Consider the following 23,031-nt stretch of genomic DNA (forward strand, 5'->3'; position numbering starts at 1 on the left):
TATAAAAAAAAAAATCTTGATTTGTAGCATTTGCAAACTGCTATTAATCTGGTGATGTAATCTGTAAGGAGTTGTGCTGCTAATCCAAAAATTGCGCCCCTAGTGGTTCAAATCCACCTGTGGCTCTGAGATGGGCAATTTTCTCCCTTTCAGTTCAGTTTCAGAAACCCAAAGGGAGGTCAGCTATGAAATGGTCCAACTCTACAGCAGTGAGTTTTATGGTCTAGTCATTTCTGGTCCATGTGCATCACAGAGCAAAGCATTATCTGATTTTGATTATCTTTATGATCACAGGTATGATCAAGTCCATTGTGACCCCTGAGTATTTTGAGTGCCTTTCAAACCAGGAGCTTCATCTTCTAGAAAACATATGAGAAAATACTCTGTCCTTGAACCTTAGGGTTCTGATTGGCTGGTTTTTGAAAGTAGATTGCCAGCCCTTTTCCCCTAGTTTGTCTTTCTTGGGAAGCTCCACTGAGGCTTGTCCAACACAGATGACCCCGCTGGTGCTTTAAATACCAGTGACTTAGCTTCCAGCCCCATAGCAACACATAAGCCATCACAATGCAGCAAAGCCAGGAGCAGGTGATGCCAATTGCCGAGGTGTAAACAATCCCGCCATGGCTGATGGCAGACTGCAAAGTGGTGCTGCTGATACATGCATAATAGTCTCTGGTGAACTAGTGCATCACTAGTTGGTCTTGTTGCAATAAGGGCCTTGGACAACGGAAACTGGCATCACTGGATTTTTCCCCTGTGGCTACCTGTGGCTATTCAGAAACCCTGCAAAATGCAGACGGCAAGGGCGTCTTTAAAGTGGGGTTCATGGATGCCTTGAACCAGAAACCTTCAAAAGACATCAGCTTTTATTCTTGGGAGATTATGTAACGATCCTGACAAGCCAGGAGTCCCTCGCATAATTAAAGGGAAGCTCGAGTTTACAGGGCTTGGATCCACAACTAAGCCCTGGCTCCCAGCTTCTCCTGAGGCTATCTCCCACCTGGTCCTTGAACTGGGCACTCACCCTTAACTTTCCCTGGGCATGCGCCTCTGCTGGTTCCTTTGATGCCACAGAGTTAGGCAGTTTACAAGTAGGCTGGGAACCTAGAGGCCTACTGTGCCTTGAGGTGCCCTGAAGGGCCGGGTACCCAGTCAACAAGGAAAGCGCAGGCTTACCTGTACCTACTTGGTGGCCTTGGGGACTCCTGGTTTACTTGGAATGTGGCGGATGATTTCAGGACCCTTGCTGCCCTTCTTCTACAACAACACTTGGTGACCTAGGGTAAGGTTGCTGCCACCCAAAGACACGTGGCTCAAATCCACCAACTTCCTTGTGAGAGAAAGATGGGCTAAGCTTCTGCATGGTTCGCTAAAGGGCCATCTCCTCCTGTGCAAGTCGGTCCCAACTCCATGGCATGTAACAACACTTACTAATCTGTGGTAAACAATTTCACATGGGTTTCAAATCACGACAGATTAGTATGAAAGTACAAGTAAGTCCACACTTGCTTCTTGGGTCCTCCAAAACGATGGGCTCCAGAAATAGCAATTCTTGTCCTCATCCCAGGAGTCTCTCCACTCCTCTGTGGGTGGGAAGTGGGTGGCAGGGTTAGGAGGGAATCGTCCTGGATAAGAAAGCATCGAGGACAGCTTTGAACACATGTTTCAGGAAAGCTGCTGCAGATAAATGAGAGGTAGAGTGAGATGACCCAGAGATGCTTCAGAGGGAAGGCTTTTGGAAGGAGATGCAATGTGAAGCTAGTCCTCACTAGTTTGGACACCTGCTCTAATTCTGTTACTCAAGTCGGTGCTTACCCCATGTCTGTTCCTAACACCTGTCTGGTACTGTGGTGACTTATCTGTTGCTGTGCTGCGACAGATGACACCGTCACTATTTAAAATATGGGGTCACCCATGGCGGACAAGTTTCAGTAGAGTTTCCAGTCTAAGATAGACTAGGAAGAAAGAGCTGGCAACCAAACATTAGCCAGTGAGAACCTGTGGATCACAGTGGAGTGTTTCCTTAAAGAAAGAAGATGAGGCCCATTAGGTAGAAGGGACTGCACAATGGCTGCAACAATGAACTCGAACATTTAAACATCCTGACGATGGTGCAAGGCCAGACACCACTTTCTTCTATTGTGCACGGGGTCACAGGTGTCAGAACTGACTCGATGGAAATTAACAACAGCAGCAATATTTGCCTGGAGTCAATTAGCTTTAAAAAAAAAGTCTTTTTTTTTTTCACTTAAGGAGGAAAGTTATAACAATGGGCCTTGAATTATTTTTTATGATTATCTATGTATGACAGAAAGTTGAAGAATGACCAGGGATGATAGAGAATAGATGCTTTTAAGCTGTGGTGCTGGAGAAGAGTATTGAACATACCATGGACTGCCCAGAGAACAAACAGATTCATCCTGGAGAGGGTGAAGCCAGGCTGCTCCCTGGAGGCAAGGATTCTGAGGCCCCTCTGACATACTTTGAGCATGTTGCAAGGAGGAACCAGTCCTTGGAGAGGGACATCATGTTTGGGAGGATGGAGGGACAGCACAAGAGAAGAAGACCCTCAATGAGATGGACTGATTCAGTGACTGAAGTAATGAGTGTATATATGTCAGAGACAATAGGTTGACACAGGACAGAACAGGGTTCAAGAAAGTTGTATATAGGGTCGCTATGGGTTGTAAGCGACTTGATGGCACATAACAACAACAATACACGTGGAAGAAATGAGAGAGAGAGAGAGAGAGAATGAGAATGAGAATTGTTCTTATTGTTGTTAGGCCCGTTGAGTTGACTGTAACTCACAGTGACTGTACGTACAACAGATCTGAATCTCGCCTCATCCGGCACCATCCTCACCATGTATGATACACTCAAATCCTCTGTTATAATCACTGTGTCAATCATCCTGTTGGGGGTCTTCCTCTCTTTTTCTGACCTTTCATGTCTTTTTCCAAGGACTGTCCCATCCTAACAATACACCCAAAGTATGTGAGACAAAGTTTCACCATCCTCGCCTCTAAGGAGCGCCCTGGATGCACTTCCTCCAGGACGTATCTGTCCATTCTTTTGGCAGTTCCATGGGTTAGTCAACATCACAATTCAAAAGCATTGATTCTTCTTCTGCCATCCTTAGTCACCGTCCAGCTTTCACATGCATAGGAAGTAGTTGAAAAGACTGGCTTGAATCAGGCACATGTTATTATTAACCTAGAATCCTTGCTCTTGAGCACTTTGGAGAGACAGTGGATAATCCTATCAGAGAGAGTGTCTAAGGCAGAAGTCACCACATGCTTTCTGGATCTCTAATGCTGACTAATTTGTTTTCTTTCAAGATAGGACAGAAGCTAGATAGGATTTAACTAGTATTTGTTGTTGTTAAGTGCCGTCAAGTCGCAGGTGACTCATAGCGACCCTATGAAAGAAAGTCCTCGACACTTGGGTGCCTTTCATCCTCTCTCCAGGTTCATAGGGTTTCCAGAGGCAAGCTATTATGGAAGTGGACACCACTCCTCCTTCCAAGCTTGTTTTAATCAGGGAGCCCCACCCAACACTGTCCGTCATATTTACTTAATGTTTATGTTTGAGGGAAACTTCTATGAATGGAATACTGGGTTTCCTTTAAGGTACATTTACTTTGCAAAGTGATATTTTTTAAAAAGAAAACTATTAATAATAGTTAATTGACTTTAGGAATTTGGCAAGAATTGTGAAACACATTCTTTACTGATCCTCCATTGGGCTTCTGAGGCTGTAAATTGCATAAAGGGAGATTGCCCATCTTTCTTTCATGAAATCACCAGTGCGTTCAAACTGCCAGAGAGATAGACCCTTTGGGTTAGCAGCACAATTCCCTATGGACTATACCACTAGAGTGGCCCGTGAGTCAAATCTTGAACTTTTTAAAAAAAAAATTTCTTGTTTTAAAAAAAATATTATTTTTGTGTGTACCATCAAATTAGATCTTACTGGTACAGGGGGAGATTGCCCTTCCTTCTCCAGCAGCAGTGCATCTTTAAAAAAAATTATAAAAAAAATTTTTTTTTTCAAATCTTCAACCTTTTGACTAGCAGTCAAGTGCATGATACTTGCATTGTCTGGGCTCCTTCGAAAATATTTGCTAACTCTGTTCTAACAACAGATGGTGATGCAAACAGTTGAGCACTCAACTACTTGCCAAAAGGTTAGTGGTTTGAATCCATCCAAAAGCATCTCAGCTGAACAAACACCATTGAGTCAGAACTGACTCATAGCTGACCCTCCAGCAGGTTTGCAGAGGCCGTAAATCACACAAGAGGAGATTGCTCAGCTTTCTCCCATGGAGCAGTTGGTAGATTCGAACTGCCTGCCTCTAGGTGGGTAGCACAACTCCTTACCCACTAGGCCATCAGAGCTCCTCTCAGTAGAAAGACCTGGCACACTATTTCTGAAGCATCACTGTATTGAAGCAGTTCTATCTTACACATGTGGAGTCACCATGAGTTGGGATTGACTCAATGGCAAGTAACAACAACGTTGTACATGACAACAGGTGTTTTAGATTGGGGAGAGGGTAGAAAAGTGGGGAGGGCTTGAGTACGTGATGACATGGGGAGGCATCAAGGTGGGAAGGGGTCCAAGAAGCTCTTCGATGTGAACAGAGCACTCACCTGGGAGTCCAGAGACTCAGCTTGCTTGTAGCAGTGACTCTGGCTGCCCACCATGTGACCTGGAGGGAGGGACTCTGGGTAATTGCAGCCCCAGAGACAGACCCTTCTCCCTACAGGGATAACCGGGACGCCCAGCATGCTCTGGAGCGGGACTTTGAGGACAAGAGCACAGCTGAGTGTATTGACGAGAAGTGCTTTAACCTGACGTGCACCTCAGACTGCATCAACTTCTTCCATGGTGTGGATAAAGTTGATGGCACGTAAGTTCAGGCTCCTTTCTGGCCCTCTATCCCCATCCCTGAATGGTGGGTGGACAGAAACGGGCTGCCCAGAAACAATTAAGGAGCGTCTCCACCAGAAAGTGAGAGGCAGAATGGATGGCTGCAGATCCCTGGTGCAAGCAGTGGAATCCAGTTCTGGTTAACTTCTAAGGGAAGGGAATTTCCTGACAGGCTGAGGAAGAGCTACAGACCCAAGGAGAAGAAGGCTGGAGATCCCCAGGCTCTGGCAACCTGAGCGAGCCAAAGAGTAGGAGCTAATTAGGCATGTTGTCAGAACACCACCATTTTTACCCTGAGCATTATTCCCTAATGATACTGTCACACATTACCGGAATGTGTGGCTTGAAACAACAGAAACTTCTAGTCTGATAGTTCTGCAGGCCAGATGTCTGAATTCAGGATATTTCAGAAAGCCCTCTAGCATTCTAGAAGAGATTCTGTACTTTTCCCTTCCAGCTTCTGGTGGCCTGCCTCCTGCCTCGGCTTGTGGTTGCATCACTTCAACCTCCATTTCTGTCTTCCCATGGCCGCTTTCCCTCTGTGTCCCTTCTCCTCCTCTTACAAAGACACCAACCATATTAAACCAAGACCCACCTGCTCCAGAGTGACTTCATGCCAAATGAACCAAGCACATCTTCAAAGGCCCTATTTCCATGTCAGATCTCTTTCAAGGGTACCAGGGGGGAGGACTGTAGTATATTTTGAGGAGGTGGGGAGGTGGGGGTACAAGTCAACCTTGAATATACCACTTTGTTCAAGATGCAAATTCCACAAAGAAAGAGTATCCATTCAACTCAATGAGAACCATATAACCTCCACTGCTCAGCCAGGGCCTGTACTGTGACAGTCAGATCGGGGTCTGCACCACGACAGTCAATTCCATCAAATTCCAAAAGCAAGATGACTTTCTCAACAGAGAGAGCATGAGCTTCTTAATTTAAACCATTGAGATAAAAAACAGCAGCCACATTCAAGGACTGTTGTGAGTACTACAGAATGAGCCTGTGAAGTCTGAGAAGAGAGTCAGCATGGATGAGTGAGCACCACTAATATTTCTTGCACATGCCTTATTCTCTTATCCTGAAGTCAACAAGAGAGGTGCCTTCTATATGCCTGGCACTGTTGTGAGCATATCACAACCTTATTGGATGCCAAGTGACGCTAAGATACACTTTCCCCATCAGTGGTCCAAGATTGGGCAGTAAGAGCTTGAGGGAGGGGCATCTGGGGTACTCTGTGATATCTTGGCTCCATTACTTTTAAGTCTTTAGCAGATAGAATCATGTTTAGTGATAGATCTTTGCTAAATAGAAGAATGAATTAAAAGAGAAAGAACGAAAGCAAGGCATCCCTTGGAAGTCTCCTTGGCCCAGATCTAGTCATTTTCTGGATCTAAGTTAACTTATCTAAGTGTTGAGATGACGCTTAGGAATTCCGGCGAGAACTCCTCCTTCTCTACAAATGGCTGTGTCCACAGTGCTGCCAACATGAGCAAGGCCTCTGGGATTTGGTCCTCCTTGGCCTCTGCCACCCATTGAGACTGGAGTCCAGAGGCATCCCTTCTCGCCAGCTGACTCTGGAAGCCTGGCAGCTGGGCCGGCTGGTGGAGACTCCAGTTTCCATGCCCAGAGGAGTTGCTATTTAAAGTTCCTCGTCTAGTGACTGCTGGAGAGAGTGGCGACTGATTGCTCCCCAGATGCGCTGGCTCAGGGCTTTCTACCCGGGTTTTCCTAACACAGGGCACGTCAGGTGAAAGAGGGCTCTTGCTGACTGTCTGGATGGCAGTGTCTCTGTTCACCAGAGTTCTCACTGCCATGGACTGATGAGCCCGTGGTAATAACACAGTCTGCCAGAAGAAAAGCACGTGTGTTTTGGAAGAAGCACAACCAGAATGTTCCCTAGAAGGGAGGACAATGAGACGTGTTCTCACATATTTGGACAGGTTATCTGGAAGAGCCAGTCCCTGGAGAAGGACCTTATGCTTAGAGAAGTAGAGGGTCAATGAGAGGAAGACAGACACAGTGGCGGCAATAATGGGCTCAGACCCAGCAACAATTGTGAGGATTAAGCAGGACCAGGCAGAGTTTTGTTCCATTATCCACAGAGTAGCTCTGAGTTGAAACCAACTCAATGGCACCTAACAACAACAACAATAGTGATAATAAAACTGGTAAACAAGGAACTCATGCAATATTATTCAAAATGGGTGACCCTAGAGGACATTATGCTGAGTAAAGTATCTCAATCACAAAAGGACAAATACTGCATGGTGCCACTGTTGTAAAACAGGATTAACATTGGGGTTGGGGGGAAACTGAGAAAGATGGGTTCAATAGTGTATACGGCATTGAAACAGATGAGGGAGAAAACTGTTTAAAAGGGTTATGTGATTAGGTATTTTTGTCATGACAGGAGTCCAGAGAGAAGGCTGCATAGTGGAGTGGACCTGGGGGAGGGATTGTAAAACAATGAAAGACTTTTTCTTTTACTTTTCCAAGAAGGTAGTGTACTGGGGGGGGGGGAGGGTTGGGAGAGGAAAAAAGTGCAACAATGAATGAATGGAAATCCAAAGTCTCCGTAAATTTTCATTAAATTTAATAATAAATTTTAAAAAACCCAAACAACAAACCACTGGTAGATGCCTTTTACCTAATGCTGTGGGTATCTGCCTTGTACTGTGTATCACAGAGTTTAATTTTTTTTAATTATTTTCATTTTATATTGATATATTTACAAAGTTTGAATACATTGTTTTTCATAGAAGATCCATCCTTTTTCCTTCATTTCCCCCACCCACTGAATTGTGCAACTCTTTGCATAATACTCCACCGCCCCACCCCCCCAGCATCCTCTCACCCCTCTACTTCCACCTTCCTCCCCGCTTGGATCCTCACATTCATCCTACAATAATGGTTTTATACGGTATTTGTCCTTGTGGGACTGAGTTAGTTCAATCACCATAATGTTCTCCAGTCCCTCCCAAGTTAGATAGTAATTTACAAAATCATTGCTCCTGCATGCTGCATAGTATTTCATTGTGTGAATGGACCACAACTTCTCAATCCATTCATTAGTGGTTGGACATCTGAGCTGTTTTCCATGTTCTTGCAAAGGTGAATAACACTGGTATACAATTGGCGTATAAGTGTACAAGTCTCCATTTGAGCCTCAGTTCTCATTTTCTTGGGGTATATTCCAAGCAGTGGAATAGCTGGGTCATATGGACTTTCTATGTCCAACTTTCTGAGGAAACACCGAACTGCCTTCCAGAATGGTTGTACCATTTTATAATCCCACCAACAATGTGTAAGAGTTGCTATCTCTCCACATCCTTTCCAACATTACTTACTGTCCTGTTAAACTTTGCCGCTGCTACTGGAGTGAGACGCTATCTCATTGTGGTTTTGATCTGCATCTCTCTTATTGCCAATGATTTGGAGCATTTCTTCATGTGTCTGTTGGTCATTCAAATGTCTTTCCTCTGTGAAAACCCTTTCTATGTCTTTTGCCCACTTTGTAATTGGGTTATCAGTCTTTTTCTTGTGGAGGCCCGGGAGTATATGAGACTCTTGGCAGAATTTTAAATGCAGCATCTCACAAATAATAGGCATTAACTGAACAGTTAATATGTGCTAGGAAAGAAGTTAGGAAAGAAGTTTTGCAGACCTCATTTAGCTATTCAACAATTCTGTGAGCTAAATACCATTTTTATCCCTTGGTTAGAAGTTGTCAAGAGCATCATCCAAAAACCCACTGAAGAGTCAGTTTTCAGTAAATTCCAACTTGATGACTATGCATTTGAGAAGAACATTCTCACTTCTAATGCCAAGTGCAAGTTGGGGAGTCCCCAAGACCACCCTCAGGCTCAATAATTTTCTAAAACAAGTCATCCACTTCCTTTGAGTAAATTTCAACTCAGCATCCATTTAGGACAGAGTAGAGCTGCCCCATAGGGTTTTCAAGGCTGTAAATCTTTACAGAAGCAGACTGGCTCATCTTTATTCTATGGAGTGGCTTATGGATTTGAACCTCCTGCCTTTCAGTTAGCAGCCCAACATTTAATCAATGAGCCATCAGATCTCAGCAGAGCCATATATACTCATGATTACAGTATATTACAGAGGAAGGACATAGCTTAAAGCCAGAAGGGACAAGTGCCTGAGATGGGGTCCAGGAGACACCAGGCCAAGATTCCAGTAATCCTGGACAGGAGCATGACTAACCAGGGGAAAAATCAGGAAGCATGTCAAAGAAGCTGCTGGAATACCACCAACTGGGAAGATAATGGAGTATCATCAACCAGGAAAGTTCATGGAGTACCAGGAATCAGGAAGATCATGGAGCACCAGCAACATCCACGGAGCATCACCAACCATGAAGATCATGGAGCAACTGAGAAGCTCATCTGAGCCTGAGGGTCCACGGTTTTCACTGCGGCTCAGACACTGTTGACTGCTGTGAGGCCTCCAGAGGTGGAGCTGACACAGTAGATCTTGAGACCACCCACAGCTGGTCACTGTTAGCATAAGCCATCTGGCCTGACTCCAGGCCCCCAGATAAAGATACTCTTATCAAGCAGAGAATTCCATGGGTTTAAAAATTACTTTCCAGTACTCTGGGGACAAAGACCAGACCTCTCTTTGTGCAAAAGTGATGAACTGGGTAAGCATCCAACTGCTATCAAAAGGATGGTGGTGCATTTGAATTTTGTAAATAAACTAGTAGAAAAAGGGAGGGGAAAAGGATGGTGGTTTCAGAGGGGGGGAAAAGATCAATAGATAAGAGTTCAAGCCCACTCAGAAGAAAGACCCGCAATGAGATGAGTTGACAGTGATTGTAACAAGGGACATGAGGATGGCAGGGACTATGAAGGTGGTGAGGATGGGGCAGTGTTTTTGTTTTTTTAAATTTTTATTGTATTATTTTTACGTGTACTGTCAAATCAGATCTGACTGGTACAGGAGGAGATTGCCCCCTCCTTCTCCAGCAGAGCATCTGGTGGATTTGAACTGCGTAACTCTGGGATTGCAGTGCAGCGTCTTGCCACTAGGCCACCAGAGCTCCCTCGGGGCAGTGTTTTAATGTCTTATCTATGAGGTGGAGTGAACTTGATGGCCTCTAACAACAGCATAAGGAAAGGCCTTGTGCCATTATTTTCTGCACATCCTTATTTTACAACAAAGTTAAGCTCAAGAAGGTAAAGTGACTGGGCCACATTCACACAGCAAGCAGCCCTTGAGCCTGCATCTCTGACTCTGGCTTCTCCAGCCAAGCCTGCTGTCCTTTCGGTCTTCAGAGGACAGACAGGGCTTCAAAAATCACCTCCCTCCTGCTGATGCCTATCACTTGCAGAGAAGACAGCCTGCCTTTGGGCAGCTCCCTGGGGAGAGCATAATTTCTTGGCCTACTTTATCCAGGGAGCTTCAGAGGAGAGAGAGGACTTGGACACGACACTGTCCCATCCTGCAGTGGAGGGAACTGGAAGGTCTCTACCTGCTGCCCTTGGGCTCTTTCTCTCCTGCTACATTCTGGGTTTGATGAGTAGCTCTGTGCCCTTGGACAGGCTACTCACATCTCTGCCCTTTGCATCTGTATTAGATAAAATCTGGCCTAGATACTGGTTTTTCTCTGGTCTTCAGAAGCCTGTGGTCAGTTGTTGCTTGATGTGAACAATTGCAAAAGCCAGTGAAACCATTTCTACTACCTTTGAGTGTGTTCTAAATCACAGCAACTGTTCAGGACAGGGAATAGCTGCCCCCATGAAGTTCCTAAGACTGAACTCTTCATGGAAGTAAGATACCATATCTTTGTCCCATGGAGCTGTTGGGGGATTGAAGTGATAACTGTTTGGTTAGCAGCTGAGTGTTTTGAACACTGAGTCACCAGTGCAGTATATAGTGCAAACCGGGACTCAACAGGACTGTCTTGTTTTTTCCAGATCTCCCAAGTCTTATGTCTTTGACAGAATGTAGCCTTACTGTTTTTCTATCACTTGTTTAAGTGGAAAATAGTCAAGCTTTTCCTTCTCTGACAAGTTTCTGCCTTACACAGATTTTCCCCATTTCACGCTACATGTTTTTGTTTTTGTTTTTTAAATTTCTGGTTCACCACACAGTATGCTCTGAAATCTCTCTACAATGTGACCTCTATTTCTAAAAATGGAGTTCCTTTTCCCTCTCTCTCTCCCCTCCCTCCCTTACCCCCTCCACCCTCATTGGTTCAGAAAAAAACAAATAAAATCTGCTGCCTTTAAGAGCTGGAAATTTGCCGGGCTTGAAAAGACCTTGAAAAAGTTCTCTAGTTCCGCTTACCCAGGAACTAAAGCCAATGTAGAAGAACATGTGTCCTTCTTCAAAGCTCCCTCCAGAGAAGAACGCCACATGATCCTTAGGCTGCTTGTGTCCTCTGCCAGGAAGAACTTGCAGCTCAAGCTGATGCACCACCACCTCCAAGAAGCCTTCCCTGCCTGCTTGTGTCCATACCTATTCGCCCTCCCTGCAACACCTCAATGCGTTCTCCAGCTGCCCTGCTGTGTGTGTCTTGTAGAAGGGACCTCTGCAGACCACCTCTGCTGGGGTTTTGTTTTTGCCTTCCAGCTTCTAGCAGAGATTTGCCATTGGATGGGCACCAGCAGGAGATGGGGGTAGGAGAACAAAGATGTCAGAGGACTTACTCACTTGATCTATCTTTCTTCTTGAGTGCTGTGACTTCCCATGGCTGCTCTTCTCCCGTGCTCTAGTAACATGGTTCCATCACCTCTTGTCCCTTCAGACCTAGGGTGGTGATAACTCAAGCCTTTAGAGTCCCTTAACTCTTCAGCTCTCCTCCCTGATCTCCTTAACCCTTCCCACCCCTCTGGGGATCACATTTTCTTTACAATGCATAATGACTCACCCCATTCAGCTTATCATCTTTCTTTTAATCTTTCACTTATTATTTCCATCACTGGAACTTATTCTTCATGAGGGTGGAAATCTTGCTGTTTTTATCTACAGCTCTATCACTAGAATAATACCTGGCATGGTAGATACCCTACAAAGCATTTCTTGAGTGAGCAAGTCAACAGAGCTGGCCTGGCTGTGTGCCACCATTGAGTTCAAGGATTCAGTGTTGGGTTTTTCATCTGTCTCTTGGCTCGGGTGATGGTTGGGAGAATGTTATGGAATAGTTCTCCTATACGTTCGTTGAGTGTCCAAGGGTGATGGAAGATTCTGGTTCTGTCCAGATTGTAACGCAAGGGGTGGGATTAGGATAATAGTGTTCTACCCGGGAAATTGTCAACCTCCCACAGCGTCCCTTGGACAAGGTCTGGAGATATTTCTGGATTGAAGTTGCAAAGATTTTAGTTTGTTGGAATCTACCATCAACATTCAAGAAAACAGCGTCAAGAAATCAAACAAATCTGGGCAAATCTGCTGCCTTTTGTAAGTGCTAAAGAGCAAGGATGTCACTAGAATAAGAAAGGTATGCCTAAACCAAGTCACAATCATTTCAGTCGCTTCATGTGCATGTGAAAGTGGAACACTGAAGATTGAAGAAGACTTGATAGACCATGGGCTGACAAAAGAACCAACAAATTTGTGTTAGAAGTACAACCAGAGTGGAGTGCTCCTGAGAAGCAAGGATGGTGAGACAGTGTCTCATATACTTTGGACGTATTATCAAGAGGGGCTAGTTGTTGGAAATGGATATCATGGTTGGAAAAGTAGAGGTTGGTGTCTAGAAAAGGAAGACCTTCGAGGAGATAGACTGACCCAGTAACTGAAACAAAGGGGAAAATCTGCTGTCAAGGACCTCAGCAGAGATGGTAAAGATGGTGTAGGATCAGACTGGGTTTGTTCTACTGTTTGTGGGTCATTATGATGAGTCACAGACAACTCAAGGCCCCTAACAACAACAGCAGTAGTGTCTAGTGGATAGAAGCCTGTGATGCTTCTAAGTACACACAAGGTCTAGCCCTGTTGTTGTTGTATGTGCTGCGAGTTGCTTGCGACTCATAGCGACCCTACGTACAACAACAGCCCTAAACTCTGCTCTGTCCTGTGCCAATCACACTGTCTCTGATACACCCATCCCGATTATCCCAGTCACTGAATCAATCCACCTCATAGAGGGCCTTCCCCTCCTGCACTGTCCCTCCACCCTCCCAAGCATGATGTCCCTCTCCAAGGACTGGTTCTGCCTTTCAACATGTCCAAAGTATGTTAGACAGAGTCTCAGAATCCTTGCCTCCAGGGAGCTGCCCGGTTTAACCTTTTCCAGGATGAATGTTTGTTTTCCTAGCAGTCCATGGTACCCTCAACACTCTATTCCAACACCACAGCTCAAAGGCATCAATTCTCCTTCTATCCTTCTTAGTCACTGTCCAACTCTCTTGCAGAAGCTGAGAAACCCTGGTAAGGAGGTCTCCAAAGACTACCATAGCCACTATCTGCCATCTCCCCCATTTCTCCCCTGTATTAAATTTGCCTTTGGGCCTCTTGCAGGATCTCTGTGCCTGAGACCTGGGCCAAGTTCAGTAATGACAACATCAAACACTCTCAAAACATGAGGGCCAACTCCATCCGGCTGCGAGAGGAGGGAGAGCACCTCCTCGAGACCTTGTCGGATCAGATGTGGAAGCAGTTTACCAACACCAATCTGGCCTTCAATGCTCGCATCTCTGAAGTGATGGATGTTAAGAATAAGCTACAGACAGAGCTGGCCAAGGTAGGTGAGATAGTCTGGGGACCTGAAAGGCCTTTGCCAGAGCTGCTAAAACAAATACCTTCCTCCCATGAATCTTAGCAACATCTCAAACAAGCCATCCATCCAGCACTAATGCTGAAATGGTCCCACTCATGCTGTGGTCTGTGATGTGGTCCAGCTATGATAGCTTTCTGGAGAGCTTGCAGCATCTGAGCTGAATCCTCTCTTGCTCACCGGAGGATGAAGCTTGGAGCTTAGCCTGGCTTCCACCACATCATCCAAGAGGCTGCTGATGGCTCGAAGTCTCCTTCATCCTCCATCTGAGGAGGAAGATAAAGAGAGTGTAGTTAACATAGCCCTGGGAAATCACCATCCCTTCCAATAAGATCTGAGCAGATCTCTGTCCAATCAACATCTTTATAAATGTAACTCCTTGACTTTCGAAGGCTCGAACAGCATAAGGAGTCCCTTGTTGAGGGCTGGAGTGCTTTCTGAATTTAAAGAGCAAGGAAGGCTCACTTAATGAGTCTCCTCTCTTCCTTTAAAGTCACACCACCTTAACCTTTTTTACTATTTTCATGCTTGAACGTGCCATGAAGCCCCACCTCTCAAGGTTAGCTTACCCTCCTATGTGGAATTTACCTTCATTTCTCAATATTCACTGGCAGAGTGCCTATCCAGTTCCAGATGGTATTTATTTATCTCATCTGGAAAATACCAGGACCCGATCCTCACCTGTGCAAAGCAACTGCTTCTCAAGGGGCCCCAGGAGCCCACCTTGCAAGGCCAGGTCTACACCAGTTACCACGCAGGATTTGGATCACCCCATTGTCAGGGATGTGTAGATAGCCTCAGCCACTTCCTGTGATTCTGGGGTTTCATGTGCAAGGATACACTCCACATGTTGTCATTTTCCTTGGGTCTCTATCTTTCCATAAGCATCTTGGGCTCTAGACTGTTCTTGGTCAAACTGACTGTCACTCAAAAAGAGGTTGTTGACTTCTCTGGGTTGAAGGGGCTGGTGACCACAGAATGGACTTCCCTAGGTATATCCAGATAAAGCCCGTCAAAAGACACAGCTGTATAGATAGACCTTTTGCTGCTGTTAGCTGGCATGGATTCAGCTCTGACTCATGGCAACTCTATGCACATCAGAATGCAGCATTTCCCAATATCGGGCCAACACCATTGATATATTTGAGTTCATTGTTAAGGCTCTTGTGTCAATCCAACTCAATGAAGGTTTCCCTCACTAACCTTCAGCTTTCTCAAACATGGTGTCCTTTTCTAGCAATGGGTCTTTCCTGATGACATTCCCATAGCAAGTCTCCCCATCCTCGTTCTCAGGAGCATTCTCGTTATGTTCTTGTTGGACTTGATTGGTTTGTTCTTCTGGCAGACCACGATACAGTCTATACTCTTTGCCAACATCACAACCTGAGTATATCAATTCTTACTTACCTTTAAGGGGACTGACTGGCAATTTGGGGTAAGAGATATAAGAAACTTTGTTGGGGAGAATGTGAAGGGCACTGTTGTAGAACAGCGTTTACTCTCAAGTGTGGGGACTAGGACATGGTAGATAAATGATGTCAGAAGTGTTACAAAGCATTGCTTTTTCTAGTATGTGGTGACCTCAAGGTGAAGTTCTCCATTGTGTCAGAATGTCTTCATCATCTCTTTAACATCCAACAGTCTCCCTTTAAGAAAAAAGCAGGCCTCAGGCAAAGAACACTGGGCAGGAGTACCACTCAACCAGAATTTATGTAACAGGGTTTTACTTTCATCTTTTTTCGTGTACTTTTGGGATTATTTCCGTTTATGGAACTGACACTGCTTTTCCACTGAAAATAATGATCTAAAGTTTCGTCAAAAAATGTGCTGGAGTCTTCTAAAGAAGTGAACTGTTTCAAAGAGATTAAATCATATTACAGGTGACATTGGAATAAGGCAAAGATGGTCAAAACTAGAGACTTGGAAAGAGCCATGTGGACTAAAACAAAACAAAAAATAAAAGAGAGAAAACTCACTGCTAAAGTTAAGTTGACCCTGACTCAAAGGGACCCCGTGTGGTACAGGGAAGAACTTCTCCATAAAGATTTTTTTGTTTTGGCTGTTATCATTTTACATGTAGATTGCCAAGTCTTCCTTCTGCAGAGCTGCTGAGGAGACTTGAACTGCCAATATCTCTGGTAACAGTCAATCACAAATCACTTACGTCACCTAGGCTCCTTGCCCTGTAGATTTTATTGTTGTTGATTTTATTGTTGTTGTACAAGGTGTTGAGTTGATGTTCACTCATAATGGCCCTAATGTGGTCTGATATGTATTGCAACGGTCAGCAGTTCAACCCCAAAGCACCAGCTGCTCTGAGGGAGAAAGACAGGCAGTCCCTTCACATAAAGAAAGATTTTTTTCTATTTTTCTTTTCAAAGAGAAAAATGAACTGGGAGGAAGGAGTGGGCAGGGAAGAAAATGTGCAGCAATGAATGAATGGGGGGGGAAATTATATGGACAGAATATGCTGTAAATATATATATATTATATTGCATTAAAAAACCATTAATAAAAAAGATTCGAGGCCTTGGAAGCTCTGTGGCTGTTTGTTATGAAACAGAAAAACTGCACAACATTGGATGGGAATCTTCACTGAAGGAGTCCTATTGACAGAGCGGGTAAGAGTTAGGCTCTTAATCTGAGAGGCTAATCAGCTCTGAGGCTGATGGTTCAAACCCACTAGTCAGTCCTCCACGGCAGAAAGATGTAGCTGTCTGCTCCTGTAAAGATGTTAGCCATGGAAGCCCTGTGAGCAGTTCTACTCTGTCTTAAAGAGCGGCTATGAGTTGGAGTGGACGTATTGGCGAGGGATTTTTAGTTTGGGGTGGGAGGTGTTTTAGTTTGTTGGTTTAATCTTTAAGGACTCAGACCACCAGGTCATTCTCCCGTGGAACTGCTAGATGGGTTCAAACTAACCTTTCAGTTAGTAGCTGAGCTGGGTAGACCTGAGGATCTGCGTTTTGCATCAGCCCCCAGGTGATGCTGCAGTGAGAGTGGCAAGGAGGTAGATTGATATTAAGTGTTGACTTTGGCTGACAGCGTGGTTAACATCTGTCTCTCTCACTCTCCCTCCCCCTTACTCTCTTTCTCTTTCCAAACACTGGAAATTGGTGGAACAGAGTCTTTCCAAAAGCAAGCCTCAGTCAGCTAACTTTAATCGGATTTTCTTTAATAGCATTTTGCTTCCAGCCTCCTAAATCCAGCACAGCCCTCCCGTCCTTCCTCCCTTGAGCGATCAGGCCAGCTCACCCCATCACAGAAAATCATGCCCAATTTGTGCAGCCACAGATGCCCCTCTGGGGTGTCTATGAGCCCTGGGCAGCGAGCGCCTTGGAGTCAAATCCTCACTCTCCCATCGGGGCTGTTAACGTGGTCAGAGATCACGCTAAGCCAGAGAGCGGGCCTGCATCAGCTTGTCACAGAGGGAAATGAGATCCCTCCGCCCCTTGGTAGCTTCTGCCCTCATGCTTGCTGGGAGCTCTCTCAGAGTCACAGCAGATGAAAAGCAGATGGAAGGGGTGACAAGGTGGCAATGGGAAGGGACTGGAGTGCCATTTTCTATGCTGAACTCTCCAGGGCAATTGTCAAGCTCTGCAGTGGCCTCCTCACTAGTAATTACTCCTCAGCCAGTGCCTTCGTCTTGAGTTTCTTCCTGTATCCTGTTGCTGGCTAAATACCCCCACCTGGATTTCTAAGAGACATCTTTGACTATCCGCCCTCCAAGCCCACCTCCAGAACTTTCATCCTCCCACGACCTCATCCACAGGTAGCCTCCTCCATCTCTGCAGGAGACTCCAGCTTCCAGCTTCTCCTTCTAAGTGCTCTGTTCTACACCTTGGAGTCCATCTGATGCCTCTATCCCCATCCCATCCAGGGTCCACTTGACCACTGAATCCAGGTACTTCCTGTCTCCACTAATTCTTGTCCAACTACTTCCATGTTGGATCATTACTGTAGCATTCAAACGGCTCTGTTTGTGTCAGACACTGGCCCTCTCAGATATCAACAGCTTTGAGTCGTGGTGCTGGAGAAGAGTCTTAAACATACCATGGACTGCCAGGAGAACATACAGGTCTATTTTGAGAGGGTGAAACCAAGTTTCTCCCTGGAGGCAAGGATTTTGAAGCTCCATGTCATATAGTTTGGGCCCATGGCCAGGAGGGACTGGTCCTTGGAGAAGACCGTCATGCTTGGAAGGGTTGAGGGTCAGCACAGGAGAGGAAGACCCCGGATGAGAAGGATTGGCACAGTAACTGGGGCAATGGGAATTATGTCAGAGTCGGTGAAACTGACTCAGGACAGAGCGGGGTTCAGAACTATTGTACACAGGGTCGCTATGAGTGGCAGGCAACTAGATGGTACATAAAAACAACAGGATCAACTGATGAGCTAACAGTGGATTCAGTCAAACCCATTGTGGTCAAGTTGGTTCTGACTCACAGAGGCCTTCCATCAGGCTTCTGAGGCTGTAGATCTTTCTAGAAGGAAAAGATCCATCTTCCTCCAACAGAGCAGCTGATGGGTTTGAACTGTTCACCTTTCAATTAGCAGCCTGATTCATTCCTCACTACCCCACCAGGCCAACTAGACATAACCAGAAACAAAATCTGATTGTTTCTGCAAGAATCCAAAAAGACAAAATTTGTTTAAAGTGCAATTTGAGACATTTTGACTTATATATGTCATGAGACCATTCACAATTGATAATAGTGAATGCATCCATCACTCCAAAAGTTTCCATGTGCCCCATTGTCAGCTCTCCTTCACCCTGAGTCTCCAGGCAACCATTAATCTACATTTCATCATTGTTGCTATGAGCCGTTGAGTTGCCTATGACTCATAACAACCTCGTGTACAATAGCTCTGAAGCCTGTGCTGTCCTGATTCATTCTCACTGACTCGGACACAACTACCCCCATTGGCCCAGTTACTGTGTCAATCCAGGTCCTACACCATCCTTCCACCCTTTCAATTATGATGTCCTTTTCCAAGGACCAGTCCCTCCTGGCCACATACCCAAAGTATGTGAGATGGAGCTTCAAAATCCTTGCCTCAATGGAGAAACTTACGTATTCTAGAATTTTATATAAATGAAGACATAGAGGATGTACTTTTTATTTTGGGGTTTTTTTACTCTTTGTTATCATTTTGACATTCAAGCTGTTGATTGCATTGATAGATTATTCCTTTTCATTGCTGAAATGCACAGATATCTATTGCATGATTATAACATACTGTACTACATAGATAGCATATTCCATGATACACCACGTTGTGTATATTTTATAGCTGTACAAAGATCCAGGCGACATACTGCAGTGGGATGGATTCACACAGTGGCGGCGACAATAGGCACGTGCCAGAGGGGATGATGCTGGATAGGACAAGATTTCAATCCGTTCGTCACAGAATTTGCCTGGATGATACTATCTAAAGGGAGCTCTGGTGACCTGGTGGTAAAAAGTCATGCTGCAATCTCGAACACACATGGTTCAAATCCCCAAGCTGCTCCATGTAGAAGGATGGGCAATCTCCTCCCATGCTCAAGCTACTAACCCAAAGGTTGGCAAGTCAAGTCTTCTAGAGGTACCTCAGAAGAAAGGCCTGGCAATCTACTTCTGATCAGTTACAGCCCTGGAAAACCTTGCAGAGTATCATTCGACTTTGACACACTTGGATCCCCATGAGTTAGAACCAACTCAGTGTATACAGTTTGAATTTAAATAGTCTGATGTTATCGAGTCAGTCTTGACTCTTGGCCATAAGGCAGGGTAGAGCTGCCACGTACGGTGTGCACGTCTGTTACTCTTATCGAAGCAGATTGCCTCTTCTTTCTCCTTCCAGAGCTTCTAGTAAGTTCCAGCTCCCGGCCTTTCTCTCAGTAGCAGAGTACTTGGCCATAGCTTGGTTTGTATCACATTTTCATTATCCACCCACTTGTTGATGGACATTTGAGTTTCCAGGTGTGAGCTACCTCAATAAAGCTGTTATGAACTCAGTATACATTTTTGTTTAGGTTCTCGTAGATTTTTAAAAATAAAAATATGTGTGTGTATGCATGAGTGAAAGAGATCCCACATGCAAGTCCAGATTCCCAACAGTCCTTGGAAATGTCCGATTCCACATTTTTGGCAGGGAACTATGGTCAGGGGTCAGGAGTCACTGGCTGTCTTGGACAGGGGACCTGGCTCTCCAGTTTGATTCAGTCTCCCTGGCCCTATCCTGGTTCACTTCACACATTGCTTTGTTTGCCTGCTTCCTGTAGACTGTGTGCTTATAGGTTCTGTTTCAGCATGAGAGGAAATATAACCTCATAGATGTACAAAGCAGCCTGGTTTGGAAGAGTTTTAACAGAACACAGAGGTGCTATGGATTTTAACCTTGAATGGCTTTCCCTGGACTCCAAAGCTTCGTGGGTTTTTGAGCATCCAAGGCTCCGTTAGCACCAGCAAACCCTTCCCCTTCTCAGAGCAGCTAGACTTGCTCCTGTATTAATTGCTCCTGCAGGAAGGTGGGGGCTCTGAGGCGTGAGGGTCCCCAGTCTGCAGCTCAGTCCACAGGTCCCTGCAGGCCACCCCCCTGTTTGTCCAAGGAGGTCTGGAACCTATTTTGGACCGGGAAATGCTTTTGTGCTTTGCAAGCAGGCGGAAAGCTTCCAGCCCTGGTACTGGCAGCCAAGCCACCGCCTGCTGGCTTTTAAAGCTGGAACCGGCCAAGGGGGCTGGGGAAGGGATGGGGGTCAGCCGGCCTGCCACTGGGTGGCTCTGGGAGTCTGGTGAGCTGCAACATGGGCTGGCTGTAAATGATGTTGAGGCCCAGTGAGACAACCACTCTTTTCAAGTTCTCCCCCATCAGTCCTCCTGAGAGTGTCAAGGAGATGCTGGACCTGTTACCAGTTGCTGCTGAGTCGACTCTGACAGCACTGTGTAGGTCTGAGCAGAACTGTACTCCGTAGTCTTTTGCACAACTGCTTTTTTGGAAGTAGATTGCCACATCCTTCTTCCTCCGTACCTCTGGTTAGACTCAAAACTCCAACGTTTCTGTTGCTAACGGAATGTGGAAGCTGTTTGATCTCATAGTCCTCTTCCAAATCCTGGCCTGCCTGCTTGCTCCTCTTGCATCCTGCCCAGCCTTACCTGCACTCCTGGCTTGAACACTTGCTCACCTCCTCCTGAGGTGCTCCAGTGGTTAAGTGATCAGCAGCAAACAAAAAAGGCCAGCAGTGCTAACCCCTCGGCTTCTCTGCAGGAGAAAGGTGGATGATTGCATTTATATGAAATTCAAGAAAAGGCAAAACGATAGTGACAGAAAGCAGGCCAGCTATTTCCAGGATGTGAGAGCAAAGCAGGGCACATTGACTGCAAAGGAACAGGAAGGCTCTTATTAGTGCTTTTCTTTTTTTTATTGGTGTCTGCACAGTTACATATATTTGTCATAATGCACTAAATTACATTTTTAAAAGCAGTGAGTTTTATTACATGCAAATTATACCTCACAAAGGCTAATTTTAAAAATAATCCTGTGGGGAGGGTGGAGAAGATTTTCATCTGAAGCAGTAGTTTTGAAATGTACCTTCTCCTCCCTCTTCCTCTTGTGTTCCTTCTCCTGCCTCTTCCTCTTGTGTTGACCACACTCAATGTAGCAATGGGAGCTCTGGCAGCCTCATGGTAAGGAGTTATGCTGACAACCTAAAGGCACACATTTCAAATCCACCAGCTGCTCTGAAGGAGAAGATGGGCCTCTGAAAACCCGTGAGGAGGGTCAGCTATGAATCGGTTCCGACTCAACAACACGCAGCAACAGTGCCGTGCACACAGGGAGCTCTGTGGGTGTAGTCCCCACGTAGGGTTAGTGCCATCCCAAAGGCTGTGGGATTCAAACCAACCAGCAGCTTTAGGGTAGAACGATCAATAGTGTCTTTCCTTGAAGATTTGTTGTGCTTATTGTTACATGCTGTTGAATTAGAGCTGACTCATAGCTGACCACCCAGCAGGTTTTCAGGGTCTGTGAATCACACAGAGGAGGTTGTCCATTTTTATCCTATGGAGCAGATGGTGGCCTTGAACTGCCTGCTTTTGGATTGGCAGTGTAACTCCTTACCCACTAGGCCACCAGAGCTCTGTAAGATTTACAGCCTTAGAAATCACGTGGAGGATCACTGAGTCAGAACCAACACACTGGCAGTAAATGCCTTTGTATGATACACATAAGGAGCCCTAGTGGCATAGTTGAGGCTGTGTGAGAAAGGACACAGGGCTCTTTTATTTTTAATCCATCAGTTTTAAGGGAGAAAGATGAGCTGTCTTCTCCTGTGTAGATTACAGCCTCAGAGGCCTGATGGAGGGTAGATATACATAAGAATCAGCTTGAATGCAATGAATTTGAGGTTTTTAGCACAGTACCCAAGAAGCTCTGGTGGCGTAGTGAAAAATCAGTAGTTCGAATCCCAGCTGCTCAGAGAGAAGATGGACAGTATCTTCTCAAATTATTTCCAGCTTCAGAAACCCAATAAAGGAGTTGTTCACTACCTGACAACAATGGGTTCATTGGGTTTAATATGTTGTTATTGTTATGTGCCGTCGAGTCGCCTGCAATTCATAGCAACCCTATGTACAACAGCCCTAAACTCCGCTCTGTCCTGTGCCAATCGCACTGTCTCTGACACTCCCATCCCAATTATCCCAGTCACTGAATCAATCCACCTCATAGAGGGCTTAATATAGGGGTTTAATATAGTGCACATTATATGGTGAGTTTCTTGTCTTCTAACCATAGCTGACACGTTCTAAAGAAGGGTTGTTGTTGTTGTTGTTGTTAAGTGTTGTTGAGTCTCAGGCGACTCATAGGACCCTATGAAGGAGAGTCCTCAATGCTTGGGTGCCTTTCATCCTCTCTCCAGGTTAATAGGGTTTCCAGAGGCAAGCTGTTATGGAAGTGGATGCCACTCCTGCTTCCAAAAAGAAGGGTAGCTCTTTCTTTTTCTTCATCTATTATTGTAAGAGCTGCGATGTCACAGTTTTGAAATCCTTAGGAATTTGTCTGGCACAGCGCTAGCTGTGTCCTTTCCATACATACACAAAAAAAGGAACAATTCTGAAAAATGTCAATGGTTGCATAACTTGAGGAATGCTGTCACTGAATTGTAAATTTAGAAACTGATGAACTGGTTGGTGTATGTTTTGCTTTGCATATCCTCAACAACAGATAGATAATAGATAATTAGGTGGTATATGGACAGATAAAGATGGTAAATAGATAAAGACTGATATATAAACAGATGACATACATAGATAACAGGTAAGTAGATAGATAATAGACAATATTATATATATATGTGTGTGTGTGTGTGT

The 23,031-nt window shown here is 45.2% G+C and overlaps 1 protein-coding gene across 1 annotated transcript in view; it reads left to right on the plus strand.

Annotated features, from left to right (window-relative positions):
* Window positions 1-23,031, plus strand: part of TEKT5 (tektin 5) — a 51,346-nt gene that overhangs the window by 8,271 nt on the left and 20,044 nt on the right. The window contains exons 4-5 of the mRNA XM_006895234.1: window positions 4,772-4,915; window positions 13,423-13,645. Of these exons, the coding sequence (XP_006895296.1) occupies window positions 4,772-4,915; window positions 13,423-13,645 (367 nt within the window). The remainder of the gene's footprint in view (window positions 1-4,771; window positions 4,916-13,422; window positions 13,646-23,031) is intronic.

The sequence above is a fragment of the Elephantulus edwardii genome, unplaced genomic scaffold (assembly GCF_000299155.1).
Source record: "Elephantulus edwardii isolate Elephantulus edwardi_28Jun2011 unplaced genomic scaffold, EleEdw1.0 scaffold00162, whole genome shotgun sequence".
Taxonomy (NCBI): Eukaryota; Metazoa; Chordata; class Mammalia; order Macroscelidea; family Macroscelididae; genus Elephantulus; species Elephantulus edwardii.